At 34.8% G+C, this 14,585-nt stretch overlaps 1 protein-coding gene and 1 long non-coding RNA gene across 6 annotated transcripts in view; one reads left to right on the forward strand and one right to left on the reverse strand.

Annotated features, from left to right (window-relative positions):
* The window catches only part of LOC144377783 (uncharacterized), an 87,477-nt gene that overhangs the window by 62,024 nt on the left and 10,868 nt on the right, over nucleotides 1-14,585 (forward strand). The window contains exon 3 of the long non-coding RNA XR_013438873.1: nucleotides 11,105-11,187. This is a non-coding gene — a long non-coding RNA (uncharacterized LOC144377783). The remainder of the gene's footprint in view (nucleotides 1-11,104; nucleotides 11,188-14,585) is intronic.
* Nucleotides 1-14,585, reverse strand: part of Fermt2 (FERM domain containing kindlin 2) — a 78,781-nt gene that overhangs the window by 46,888 nt on the left and 17,308 nt on the right. For all 5 annotated transcript variants that reach the window (XM_005337972.5, XM_021735067.3, XM_013364108.4 and 2 more), the window contains one exon: nucleotides 9,169-9,402. In XM_005337972.5, coding sequence (XP_005338029.1) covers nucleotides 9,169-9,402 — 234 coding nt within the window. The remainder of the gene's footprint in view (nucleotides 1-9,168; nucleotides 9,403-14,585) is intronic.

The raw sequence follows: 14,585 nt of genomic DNA on the forward strand, positions 1-14,585 counted from the left end.
ACTTCAACACCAGCAGACCTGTACTACTGATGAGACAGGTTTGAGATGAGATTTCAGTAGATCCTCTGCTCTTAAATGGAGCTATACATACCTGGAGCCCATGAGGTCAACCCAACATGCTGAAGGATGGAAAGAGCCTGTCCCTGAACACAGCTGAATAACGTTCCAGCAATTACTTTCACTTTCTCACATAACTTATATTTATATGAAAAAGTAGGCCTGTTTAAATTTGGGTTCTGTTACTTGTAGCCAAAACACACATTATAAGGAGCAAAATATATGGAGAAAAGTAGTTTGAGAGTGAATTAATAAGAGGCACCAATTTGGGCTGGGGTTGTGGCTCAGTGACAGAGCGCTTGCCTCACATATGTGAGGCACCGGGTTTGATCCTCAGCACCACATAAAAATAAATAAACAAAATAAAGATATTGTGCCCATATATAACTAAAAAAGTATTTTTTTAAAAAAGAGGCACCAATTTTTATAATTAAAAGAAAGCATAGTCTCTTTCTGAGGATAGAGACAAAAATAAGTAGAAGTTATAAAAGAACAGTTTGGCGAGTCTTCGTTCCCTTTTTATCTGTATCTTTTCAGAAAAGCTAATCTTTATTGTTGCCACTAAAACAAACTGTGTATAAGTGTCTGTTCTATACAGCTTAACTTACCTAAATCAAATTACTTTAATACTTAAAAGTTTTAACACAACTGAGTTCAGTTCATCTGAGTTCTGTTCCACTAGCACTGTATGTTTCTCTCTAACAGATACTTTTTGACTAGGGTAGAACAGAAAGAAAAATATATCAATTACTATGTCTTCTAATAACAGAACAAACCATACATCATATTATATAGAATGTTAACAAGTTCTAAATACAGAAAAAGAAGCATTTGTACATACATGTTTATGCATATTATACACATATTTATTTATTTATTTTGGTACTAGAAAATGAACGCAGGGACGCTGTATCATTGAGCTATACTCTACCCCTTTTTTAAAAAAAATATTTTTAAGACAGGGTCCCCACTAAATTGTCCAGTTTGGCCTCCTGCCTCAGCCTTCTGAATGGCTGGAATTATAGGCCTGTGCCCACCACTCCAGACAAAACATCTGTTTTTATAATAGTAGCTCCATATTGATAAAATTTTTTTTTAATATTTATTTTTTAGTTTTCGGTGGACACAACGTTTTTGTTTGTATGTGGTGCTGAGGATCGAACCCGGGCCGCACACATGCCAGGCGAGCGCACTACCGCTTGAGCCACATTCCCAGCCCCCATATTGATAAAATTTTAAGAGAAAAATTTGTTTCCGTATAATATGGCTCTTACAAGATCTGCATTTCTGGATACGTGTTAGATAAGACCTCAGCATTTTTTACCAACAGTTTCTTTCAAAAGGAAAATACAAATAAATTTCATTTAATCATTAGACAGAAGCACTTTCTTAAAGAATTAAATTACAAAAGAAAGACTTTCTACCAAATAAAAAACTTGGAAAAGTCCTCACTAAAATTAGCAAAATTAGTTTTGCACAACTGTCCTTTTCAGTAGTTGGCACAACCTTCACCTTGGTGATCTTAGGTAACAATATATATTATTTTGGTAACAATAGAAATACCATTTTTCTTGTTTTGATTCTACTGTTTTCAGTAAGTGAAACCACAAGAATGGACCCAAAAAGAGTTCAATGGATTAATGGTGACCAGAACTCAAAATGAATTCATTTTTAGTTTTGGAAATATTTGATTATTTGGCTTAAATATTAATTAACCTGAAAAAACTAACAAAAAATTATTCCTTGGAATAGTTACACACACACACACACACACACACACACACACACACACACACACACATATATAATTTCCGTATTGTTTCCAGTCATGAAAAGAAAATAAACCATAAGAGTACCGTCTTCCAATAATTTAATCCAAATTAGTTGACAAATTTTCCATAAGAACTAATCAGTAGATATTTAGTATTTGTAGGTCTTTTCAACTCTGCTATGTTGTAATGCAAAGCCACTGCAGATAATATTTAATCAAATAAACATGGCTGTGTTCTAAGACAACTTTATGGATAAAGGAATCTGAATTTCTATTATTTTCATGTCTTAAAATGGTCTTTTGATCTTTTCCAACCATTAAAAAAAAAGAAGCTTAATTATAATTAGCTCATAAACCATACAAAAGTAGGTAGTGCCGGTGTTTGTCAAACCGATTTAATCACCTTGCAATTCAAATACCTCTCCCCCTTTCCTATACCCATACAAAAATTTTACGGTGTGTCCAAGGAGAATTTTATAACAAAAAGAACAATGTTAAATTGTTATCTACTAAATGTAAAATAATTTATGGTTACTTAAAGCTAATTAGCTCTCTCATTTATTTCTATAATCAAATCTCAACTTCAGGGCTTTTTAATTAGATCTTTATGCCCTTATTTCTTCCTGGTTTCCTCCACATGGGAATCCTCCCTTAGGTCTCTTACTTTGTAATATACATCCATCCCCATTCTACCCTAAATTGTCCATGATGCTAAGGAGATTGCAGCACATTCTCAGATCCCTACTTAGCATATAAACAAATCTATTCCTACTTGACAAATACTTACTTGAACTCTCACCAAACTGTGGTCAACTAAATTTTATATACCCACTAAATTTCTGAAACCTGTGTCTTTGTTACCCACTACACGTAGAAATGGATGTCTATAAAGCCCAACTCCTTTTGTTTTGGACAACTTCATAATCAAGTACCTTAGTTCCTGCAGTATTTTTAAAATATATTTACAAATAAAAACCCTATCTTTAGGCAAGACTTTCAGTCCTATAACCTATCAAAATTATTATGTACCTTTCTACTCATTAATATGGTCATAGACCCTTAACAAGTATTAAAATTTCTGAGAGTTGGGCTGGGGATGTGGCTCAAGTGGTAGCGCGCTCGGCTGGCATGTGTGCTGCGCTGGGTTCGATCCTCAGCACCACATACAAATAAAGATGTTGTGTCTACCGAAAACTAAAAAATAAATATTAAAAAAATTCTCTCTTTTTCTTAAAAAAAAAAATCTTTGAGCTGTTAAAAAAAAATTTCTGAGAGCGAAATTTAACCATCCAATGAAACAGAAATCCCTTGAATATCCTGTAATACATCACTACTTTCCATATAATTCCAGCGATAGGAATGGTCTTTATTTAGTCAGTGATTTATTTAACAATTTTTTCCTCTTATTCACTCAGTTAATGTTCTCGCAGGATATGCCCTACATACTTGATGCACAAGTCAATGTTCTCACTGGAACTCCAGCTATTCTATGCTCAGAAGATGGATCCACTTATGCCACCAAAATGGGCTGCACACTGTCGGGGCTCATTGGAGTCCCTAGTTCCTAACAGAAAATCCTTCGAGAATTTTATGATGGGCATGAGACCTAAGTCCTGCCAACAGCTCTCACACTATCTGTTAGCAGGGCAGGAAACAATTATCTGAATTTTTTATTTTTTTAGGAAGGAGACAGGTTTTGTCTTATCCCAAGACTTACAAGGAATAAAACTTCAAAAACCTAGAACAGAAGTTCAGATGTTAGACAGCCAGAAACAGTAGTAGTGGTAGTAAAAATAAAAATCAAACACCCATGATAGGTATATTTAACAAGGTGGAGTAAGTAATACAAATATAATGAATTTGAAAATCCTCTCAACATTTAATCTCATCCTATATAACAGAGTGTGAAATAAAGGACGAAGACAAAAAACATTTTATAAGGAAAACTATAAGATCTGATGACAGCATGTGGTCCAGGAACACAGAAGAATAATCATATTAAGGTATACCAAGAACTCTCAAGTTAAGGCACTTAGGTTCTTGCTACTCTCTGCTCCATTTGATTAAAATTTCATATGAACCCATGAGTTAAAGCCATTAGGAATTAAAACAAAGGAAAAAACTTCCCAAACATAATAACAAACCTTAACTCAATGTAAAATGTTAGATGCATTCCCACTGACATCAGGAACAATACAAAATACTCATCATCATTGCTATTATTCTACATTACATTGGAGGTCTAATCCAACATAATAACACAAGATAAAGAAAAAAATGGGGCTGGGGTTATGGCTCAGTGGTAGAGCGCTTGCCTAGCATGTATGAGGCACTGGGTTCAATTCTCAGCACTACCTAAAAATAAATAAATAATAAAATAAAGGTCCATCAACATCTAAAAAAATTTTGAAAGAAAAAAAGAAATAAAATGTACAAAAATTGGAAAGGGGAAATTATTATTTACAGTGGATGTGATTACTTAAAAAGAAAATAAATTATTAGAGTTCATAAGAGAGTTTAACAAGTATGAAGTGTAAGATTATAAGGGGAAAAAAAAAAAGCATTCCTAACAGCAATACCCAAAGAAGAAAAATAAAGCACTGAGGGATAAATTTATAATTTCTAGATAAATTATAAAATGTTACTTAAGAATATAAAAGATTACATTGACAAATGGACAAATTTTACTCATGGGTGAAAAGTTTATATAAATTAAGGCATATGCTAATATACATGAACAGACTCTATCTAAACATATATATTCAATGTACTTCCAATCAATCACTACAGAATTTCTCCTGGAAATTGACAAACTCTCAAATTTCATAGGGAAGCATATAATTTCCAAAATAACCCAATTTTGAAAAGTAACAAGGAAGGGGCACTTTTCTATAAGACTAATAAACTCAGTGTAGTATCCATTTAAGAACATACAGATGAACCAACAGAAATAGAAAAAGAGACCCATGCAACATGGAATCTTAGCATAGGACACAGCCAACATTATGATTGTGAAAAATTAACAAACAATTCAATAAAGAGGGCTGACTAGCTTGATCGTTAAAATGTATGACACCTTCAGGGATAAGGGTAGAGCTCAGTGGTAAGAGCTGTTGCCTAGCATGCACAAGATCCTGGGGTTCAATTCATAACATTGTTCAGCCCCCCAGCTCCCACACACACAAAAAAGCCCTAGTACTCTGCTTCAGAAGATAGACAAAAAGAAAAAAAAAGTAAAATTTAAGTAGATTAAAAAGCTAAACACCTCACCCTGCCACAAACAAATCATGAACAAATTTTAGACATAACAGATTTAGAGAAACTATTTGCAACCCATGCAACTTCCAAATGGACAAATGAACATAGTTTTCAATTCATCTGGGTAAGTACCAAATGAATTCAAAACTGTTTCCACATAAAAATTCACGTAAGGACATATTTATATAGTAGCTTACTCAAAACGTGAAAGCAACCGACACTCCTTTTTGTAATGGAGAGGATAAAGATACTGTAGTACATCCAGACAATGGAATATTATTCAGCACTAAGAAGAAAGGAGCTACCAAGACGTGAAGGAAACTTAAATATGCATTTAAGTTTCATAATTACAAAGTGAAAGAAACCAATATAAATCATACACATAATAAAGGATTTTAATTATATTACATTCTGGGAAAGGCAAAACTAAGGAGATAATAAAAAACATCAGAGGTTGTCAGGGAATATTCAAAGGAAGAGATGAGTAGGCAGAGGACTTTTAAGATAGTAAAATTATTTTGTATAATACTATGTGTGCTGATATAGTCACTGTACATTTTTGCAAACTCATAGCATATACAACATCAAAAGTAAACCTTAAGGTAAACTATGAAATTGGATAATAATATATTGATAACAAATGTTCTGGATCTGGTGGCATGTGCCTTTAATCCCAGAGACTCAGTAAACTCAGGCAGGAGGATTCCAACTTCAAGGCCAATCTCAACAACTTAGTGAGACCCTGTTTCAAAATAATATTAAAAAGAAATTGAGTAACGTGCTCCTGGGTTAAATTCCTAATACTAAAAATAATTATAACAAATGTACCATTGTGGTACAGAATTTTGAAGGTGGGGAAATTTGTGGAGGGGGTTTATGGGAACTGGATGTGTTTTTGCTCAAATTTTCTGACTCAGACTTCTCTGGGGTTAGGGATGTACCTCAGTAGTATTAACATAAGCAAGGCCCCAGGTTCAATCCTAAGCAAATAAACAAACAAAAAAAAAAACAAAAAAAAATGTAAATATATAATTCAAAAAAGAAACTCTCAATGACCAATAAAGATACAAAAACTTACTCGACTTTCTAAACTACAATAAAATACTTTACTTTTTCAGTCAGAGACATAAATAATAAAAACAGATGACTCAAATATGTTAGTGAATATTTGAGGCAATGGATTTTTATACATTCTAACTGGAATGTAAATCACTTGGCAGAGCAATTTGATAATACTCTGAATTATTTGAATACATAAAACACAGAAATTCTAGGTAAACAACCAGATTCTTGTGCAAAACTGTGTAAGAAAATATACAACAACTGCAATAACATTATTTATAGATATATATATACCCAGAGAAGCATGTATGCACGTGCACCTGTATGTAAGTATTACTAGAGGGATACAAAATCAACAGGCTTTGTGAAGGAAGGTTAGGAGAACGGGATTCAAAAACTTTACCTATGATATTGTGACTTAAAAGTCTGGAAAAAAAATTTTTTTTTAAAGAGAGAGTGAGAGGAGAGAGAGAGAGAGAGAGAGAGAGAGAGAGAGAGAGAGAGAGAGAGAGAGAATTTTTAATATTTATTTTTCAGTTCTCGGCGGACACAACATCTTTGTTGGTATGTGGTGCTGAGGATCGAACCCGGGTCACACGCATACCAGGCGAGCGCGCTACCACTTGAGCCACATCCCTAGCCCAAAGTCTGGAAAATTGACAAAATGCCAACAGCTATTAAATCTAGATAATGGAAATTAGATATCTATTATGTAATTCTTTGCACTTCTCAGCATCTTAATTAATAACCTCATTGAACATTTGAAAAATTAATAATTCCAAGGACATCAGATATAAGTAGTAATATGACTCTGCCTAAATCTCCCCCTCCCATACTCCAAATCCCTTAAAATGATAGCAAAATATTTAAAAATCAGGGGAGAAGAAAGATGAACATTCACAACATTGTCTGAACATAAGAAAAAAAAATTAAAAGGGTTAAAAAAAAGTGATTCCTAAAAGACAGAAAGAAGAGACATTGGGTTGATGAAAGGAAGTTACAGCCAGAACCACACACAAGAAATGGAAGAAAATTCAGATTCCTCCAAGCTCCAAACCCACAAATTTAGGAAAAGGGGGGCCCTAGATTTAAAGATAAGTAATCCCAAACCAGCATTCCTTCAGCTGGTGCCGAGGCAGAATACAAGAGCAGCATTGCCTGCAGGCTCTAGAAGTAAGTGTGGGTGCTAAAACTAGCAGGGAAGAATAGGTATCCCAGAGCTATCCCAACTAAAAAGTTTTCAAATGTTCTCAACAATATGACCAAAAAAAAGCTTGTTACAGCATTTACTCCAATAGTAAAACAACCTAAATATCCATTAATAAAGAAATCTGAGTATGAATTTATAGTATATCTATACTCTGAATTACTGTAAAAGTTAAAAAATAAATCAAGTCTATTTTATATGATACATGGAAAAATCTCCAAGACCTCAATGAGTAAACAAAACACATAATGTCTACTTATAAAAGACAAAAATCCAATACATATGAGTAAATTCATAATATAAATAAAGCACAGAAAATCACCCAAGTATAGACACTTTGGGGAAGGGGGAATTTACAATGAATGTCTATATTTCTTGATTCTTTTATAATAGAACATATTCATAAATTACTAGTATAACTAAAAAAATACAGTATGTGCATAAAAAGTTCATCTATTTAGAATTCCAATATAAAAAGTTATTAAATATATATTAACTAAGCATTTTTTTAAAGGAACAAATACAGTAGAGTTACTAGTGGTAATGACAACAGTTCACATTTTCTCTGATGTCTGAATACTTCCTATAGTATGACATAACAGGGTCAGCCAAAAGTAATCCATTCCTTATTTCAGAAAGCATACATAGAATTACCATAAAAGCATTCAAATTGGAGATTGGTTAAGGAAAACAATACTCATAGTCATTTCCTTAGGAGCCTTGTCCAGCCTTCAATGAAGGAAGTGACACAATCTGCCTCAATTACTAAAATGTAATAGTGACTTATGTGAAAGAAACATTGCAAAATTCATCTCCCTCTGAAAATACTGTCTGTTCCTTTCCCCTCTCCATAAAAATAAATTGTCATCAGAAAAAAGTATTACATAATATATGATACAATTCTAGTAAAGAAAAAAATCTCTATGAGATTTCTCGTGTTCCATCTTACCCCATCATTAACCTTACATTAACATAAACCTTTTAAGTAGGGACACTGGTGCACATTTGAAAACCCAGCTACTTGAGAGGCTGAGACAGGAGGATTATAAGTTTAAGGCAAACCTGGGCAACTCAGAGAGACCCTGTCTCAAAATAAAAAATAAGCCAGGTACAGTGGTACATGCCTGTAAACCCAGCAAATTCGGAGACTCAGGTAGGAACCTCGAAGTAAAAAATAAGCGAGTGGGATGCAGCTCATTAGTAGAGTGTCTAGCATGCATGAGGCCCTGGACCAATCCTCAATACTGCAAACAAACAAAAGTACAAAAAACAACAGTTTTAAGAAACCTTTAAGTAATAAAGCAGAACTGGGGTGGTGGCACATACCTGTAATCCCCTCAACTGGGGAGGCTGAGGCAGGAGGGTTGCCAGTTTGAGGCCAGCCTCAGCAACTTAGAAAAACCCTATCTCAAAATAGAAAATAAAAATAGGAGCGGGTATGTACTCAGTGATAAAGTGCCCTGGGTTCAGTCCCCAGTACCAAAATAAATAAAAAATAAAGTAGAAATTTCGGGGGCTGGGGATGTGGCTCAAGCGGTAGCGCGCTCGCCTGGCATGCGTGCGGCCCGGGTTCGATCCTCAGCACCACATACCAACAAAGATGTTGTGTCCGCCGAGAACTAAAAAATAAATATTAAAAATTCTCTCTCTCTCTCTCTCTCCTCTCTCACTAAAAAAAAAAAAAAAAAAAGAAATTTCGAACATATATGCACATTAGTTAACTCCCAACGATTAGGATAAGCTAAATTCCACTCACCAATGATATGTACATTATACAACTCATACTTTAATGACGGATGCAACTAATACTTACTAAAAGTCTTACAGATGTCTGAAACAGCTTTGAAGACTCTATCAGAGAAATTCACTTTCACCTTCACATACTTCATGTTGGGAAGTTGCAGGCGGAGCAGTTTGTGCTGGGGGGTGAACTGAAGCTTGGCATCTGCCTGAATACCATACTTATCCAAGGTCCAATGTGTCTTAAGCAGCCAAGTTCTCTTCTTTTCCCACCAGAGAGCATGGTCAGACCAATCTTTTTTTACATCTAAAAATAAATAAATAAATAAATAAATAAATAAGCAAGCAAGCAAAATTCTTAAAAATCACCAAGATTACTGGAGAGAAATTAAAACAAAATTGGGTATTTAATACAAACAGCAGATAATAAATGCCTGTTATATGAAAGGTACAAGACATACAAATGGTTAAGAATATTCTCTGCCCTTAAAAGCCAATACACAAGATAGCTCAAACAGAATACACAGGGTAATCAACACTGCTGAAATCAAATAAGAACTGGAACACATGGATGACAGAGAACAAGTACCCTCTGTTATTAGAGAACAAACAGAACCTTGGGAGCTAGAATAGGAAGCATATTTAATAAAGAAGTTGAGTTGGTGGGTTTTCATCTTTAAATTTCTTTAAAGAATTTTATCATGATGATAAAATAGGTGAAAAAGTTGCAGTCTGGGAGACTGAAAAATATACTATGGTACTGTAAAGGTGGTAAAAGCAAGACAAGAAACCAAAGTGAACAAAACCCACCATTTTAGATGAAGGAGTATGGAAAATATCCATAAGCAGCACTGTACTAAGAGAAAGCTCTAAAACATACAAAATCTACATTTCAACCTTGTATCCCATACATATCCCAAAAAGAATAACAAAGTCACACAGTCCACTTTTTGTCAATAAACAAAATTTGGTTCAAGTATGACAGAAAACACCATTTAATAGTTTTGCGCAATTAAATAAAATGCAACCAAAAAATGAAAGGAATGTAATTTACACAAGGTTTGGCTAAACTCAGGCAGATCATAAGAATAAACTTGCATCAATCAAATCTAACTGCAGGTAGTTTTTAAATTAGCAGTAATAGTAGATTTTTGGATCAATTATATGTTAAACTTATTAAGTGCCCAAAAAGGCAGCTGCGATATTTCAAAACAAGAACAACAGTCAAACAAGTCTTCCCAGGGAAGAAAAAAAACCCTGGAGAATAACTTTCTTGCAAATAAAAATTAAAACTACCACCAGGTTTCTGATATCTACAAAAAGAGCTTATCAGCTTTAAGTCATATAAAAATATTATTAATCTGGAACTTAAGATAAACAACTGGCCTACCTCTAAGGAAAAAAAATTGTTTGCACATTGATTATATGCCTAGAAACACTTTCTATAATGGCAAAATTTGCTTGATATAACTGCATATCTCATGAAAGAAACACAGTAGAATAAGACTTCTAAGTCCCTAGACATTACATTTTTTTATAATCAAGAAAATTATAGCTACTCGTAATTGTACGGCCATTCTGCAATTTTAATATTTGTTTTGTTTCAAGAAAATTCAGCTAATTATTTGGCTGCAAAACTACAACTACTCAACCACTTATGATACTTAATGTATAGTACTCTGCAACTTAAATTATTTTCTTTTTTTTTTAAAGAGAGAGTGAGAGAGAGAGAGAGAATTTTAATATTTATTTTTTAGTTTTCAGCGGACACAACATCTTTGTTTGTATGTGGTGCTGAGGATCAAACCGGGGCCGCAAGCATGCCAGGCGAGTGCGCTACCACTTGAGCCACATCCCCAGCCCAACTTAAATTATTTTCCAGCACAGAATCTGCCAACTGATTTTAAGAAATAATAAATTCTGATCTAGCTTGTAGAAGATAGCCAAAGTTGGGGACATTTTCAAATACAATGAAGAAACTAATAACATGTTATATTTTTTTTCTTCAGGACTACAGAACTAATACAGAAAGACTACTTGCAAAGAATGATGATAATCCAGGGGAGCAAGGCTGAGCTGAACTGGATCATGGGTAGGTAGATATATAATACCTTCTTCCTAACACTTGCATCAGTCATTTCTGCTGTACTCTCCCATCAATATCAGCTAAGGGAACTATATAATACACTGCCAGTGGGCAAAGAAGGGCAGCAAATAGCTTTAACAGTAATAACAGCCTGAGTCCAAAACACTGACTTACATCATTTGGATTCCCCAAAGGCAACTCTGAGATGAGAAATTGGGTAAAATAGCTTATTTTGGGGGAGGGGAATACCAGGAAGCACACCTGAACTTGAAAGGATTAGTAAAAGTGAGACAAATGAGGAAGATAATTAAGGATTTATTAACTGCTGTGGACAACTGGAGTTCAGTCCTCACGAATCCTGTGGCATATGCTTTAGAATGGACTCATTAAGTAGTGGGTCCTTCTCTGTTTCCTTGGTTAAGGGCTCCTCTTGGGGCATGAAATTCTTAGCACTCCCTGGCTACCATACACAAGATGGAAGCCCTGCATGTAGGCACAGCAAGCCCAGAAATCTCCGTGCTTGGGGAAAAGAAGTTATCAGTAAGCTAGGGATCTGTCCCCTACAGCTACTAGAAACTGTGTTGGGGAGGCCTAAACAGCACCTGTTACAAACTTTAGAGAAATGCTTATTTTTTTTTTTAAGAGAAAAGCTATTTTATATTAGTAGCAGGGCAGCAAAAGCAATGCTGTAAGGACATAATAGAGGACAGACTCAAAACAATGTGGTCCAGTGGGAGATGTTAAAATGGGGGAAGGGAAGACCCAATCTGATGAGCTCTTTAAAATAAAATTTACAGATAGATTTTGACAAAAAGGCAATTTACAACGAACTACAAATGTTGCAGTATTCGATACAAAAGGATTATAAGTCAAGAACTGGATTTTTCAAGTCAAAACTATGTAGGAGGATGATGTTACTGTAAACAGAGGGCTGGCAAATTATGAATGACTCAATAACCAAACCCTGCCTTCTGACTGTCTTTTCATGGCCCACAAGCAAAGCAAGGTTTTAATATTTTTAAATGGTTGTGTGGGAATCAGAAGAATAGAATCTTATACAACTTATATGCAAATATCAGTGTCCATAAAAAAGTTTTATGGAATGTGGTTACTCATTCATCTGTTGAAATATGCTAAAATTGCTCCTGCGCTACATCACAACAGTCATGACAGAGAGACTTTATGGCTCACAAAGCATCAAATACCTACTATTTGGACTTTTAAAAAAATGTCCTACTGTAAGTAATACTATCTTGGACTTACTCACATAATGACAGAATAAAATTTCAACTTTATACCAAATAGGCTTCAAACTCCCACCTCAGAAACATAAACCTTCTCTGATGAATTTTTTCCACTCCCCACCTCTACTGCCCTGCCTCACGTAACCACAAGTGCCCATGTAGTTAAGGTTTGAAGGAGATCCATCTCACACAAAGGCATGAAAAACAATCATTGTCTGGGCACAGTGGTGCAAGCCTGTAATCCTAGCGGCTCGGGAGGCTGAGACAGGAAGATTGTGAGTTCAAAGCCAGCTTCAGCAAAAGTAAGGTGCTAAGCAAGTCATCATCAACAAGGAAGGCATGAGACCCCAAGATTACATGCTAGATGCCCTATGAATGGTTTATTTACCTACCAAAAGAAAGAAGCTCTCTTGCTGACTAGCAACACTAATAAGACCAGTCTTTTTAATATCTCTCTCTCTCTCTCTCTCTCTCTCTCTCTCTCTCTCTCTCTCTCTCTCACACACACACACACACACACACACACAAAGGTAAGTAACAATACAGTGAAGAAAAATTATAAAAAAATATGAGCAGAAATAGGACACCATGAAAAAAATTAATCAGAAGAATCAGTAGGGCCAATGCCAAGAGACAGAAGTAGAAAAGCAAACATCATAACAGTAAAGTATAAGACATTATTGGAAGATGGATACAGGATGAACTGTGGGAGCTTGTGGCATACTCTTTGGTAGCATTCTTGAAGACTCAAAACACTTTCAACATAGTCAGCATTACAGAGTAATCACTACTATAGAATATCAAATAGGATCTATAAAAATATCCATTAATTTAACAATTGTTGAACTATGTGCAAGAAAGCACTGTTGTAGTACTAGGAGATACTGATGAACACAGCAACATGACTAGAACAGAGAACAGAAGCAGGAAAGGACATCACAGAGCTAGGCAGAAGGGGATGTGGTAGTTGAAGTAAGTTGTTTAGATTTTATTATGAGATAAACCTCTAGAGCAGCAATTTTCATCCTAAGGGGCATTAAAACTACCTAAGCAGTTTTTTAAAATACTGTTGCCTGGACCACCCCAAACTAGGGCTATTTGGGTTTGTAGACAGCTATTTTTTGTAGGGGGGGAGGGTGGTGAAGGCTGACATCTCCTTTCCCACCACCTTGGTAATACCTCTTAAACCAAGTATGACAGAATCTCTGGTTGTAAGTATGGAAACTGGTTTTAAGTAGGGATGATTTCAAAATAATCACTGATAATTTTGAAGAACTGTAGTAATACAATATGTAAAAGCAAAATTGTGAGATTATGTAGGAAACTAACATGGAATGAGAAAAGATGACTTCTTAATTATTCTGCTACGGTAGTAAGGAAGCAGACATAAAATATATAGAAAACTTTTCCTGGACATTTTGCTATAATGGACAGCAAACTGACCGAAAAGGGTTGGCAGGTCCAAGGAGTATTTTTAGTTTTGTTTTTAAGAAAGAAAAGTTATTATGACATTATTTAAATAGTGACAGAATGATCCTATAAAGTTCAAAACATATTTAATAGTATCTCCACACCAAGTCCCATAACTGGATCTACTTAAGGCATCATAATTTAAAATATAAAACAAATTTTATATTCTGATCAAAATCCTGAGAAAAATGATGCATTGATTTAGATGCAATTGCGTAAGCAAGCATCTAATCACACAAACTGTGTGTGTGTAGGCGGAGGGGGAGCACATGTTTAAAGTGGTCCATCAATGCAACAGTTCTTAAAAACACTTAAGGGGCTGGGGATGTGGCTCAAGTGGTCGCGCACTCGCCTGGCATGCGTGCAGCCTGGGTTCGATCCTCAGCACCACATACAAACAAAGATGTTGTGCTGCCAAAAACTAAAAAGTAAATATTAAAAAATTCTCTCTCTAAAAAAACACAAAAAAACCACTTAAGTTATCTAGTATATTACAGCTTATCTTTATAATGGCAAGTTAAACCATAACACATCATGCAACTATAACTTGTATGTCCCACTACATACAAAAGATTTCATTTATCAACACATAGGTATTCATAGGTATTTATTCCTCTAGATAAAGACTAAGTAGAAGCATAAAAACATTATGATGTCAAGCAAAAGAAAAAGCTATTGGACTAGTAAAAT

The sequence above is a fragment of the Ictidomys tridecemlineatus genome, chromosome 5, assembly GCF_052094955.1.
Source record: "Ictidomys tridecemlineatus isolate mIctTri1 chromosome 5, mIctTri1.hap1, whole genome shotgun sequence".
NCBI lineage: Eukaryota > Metazoa > Chordata > Mammalia > Rodentia > Sciuridae > Ictidomys > Ictidomys tridecemlineatus.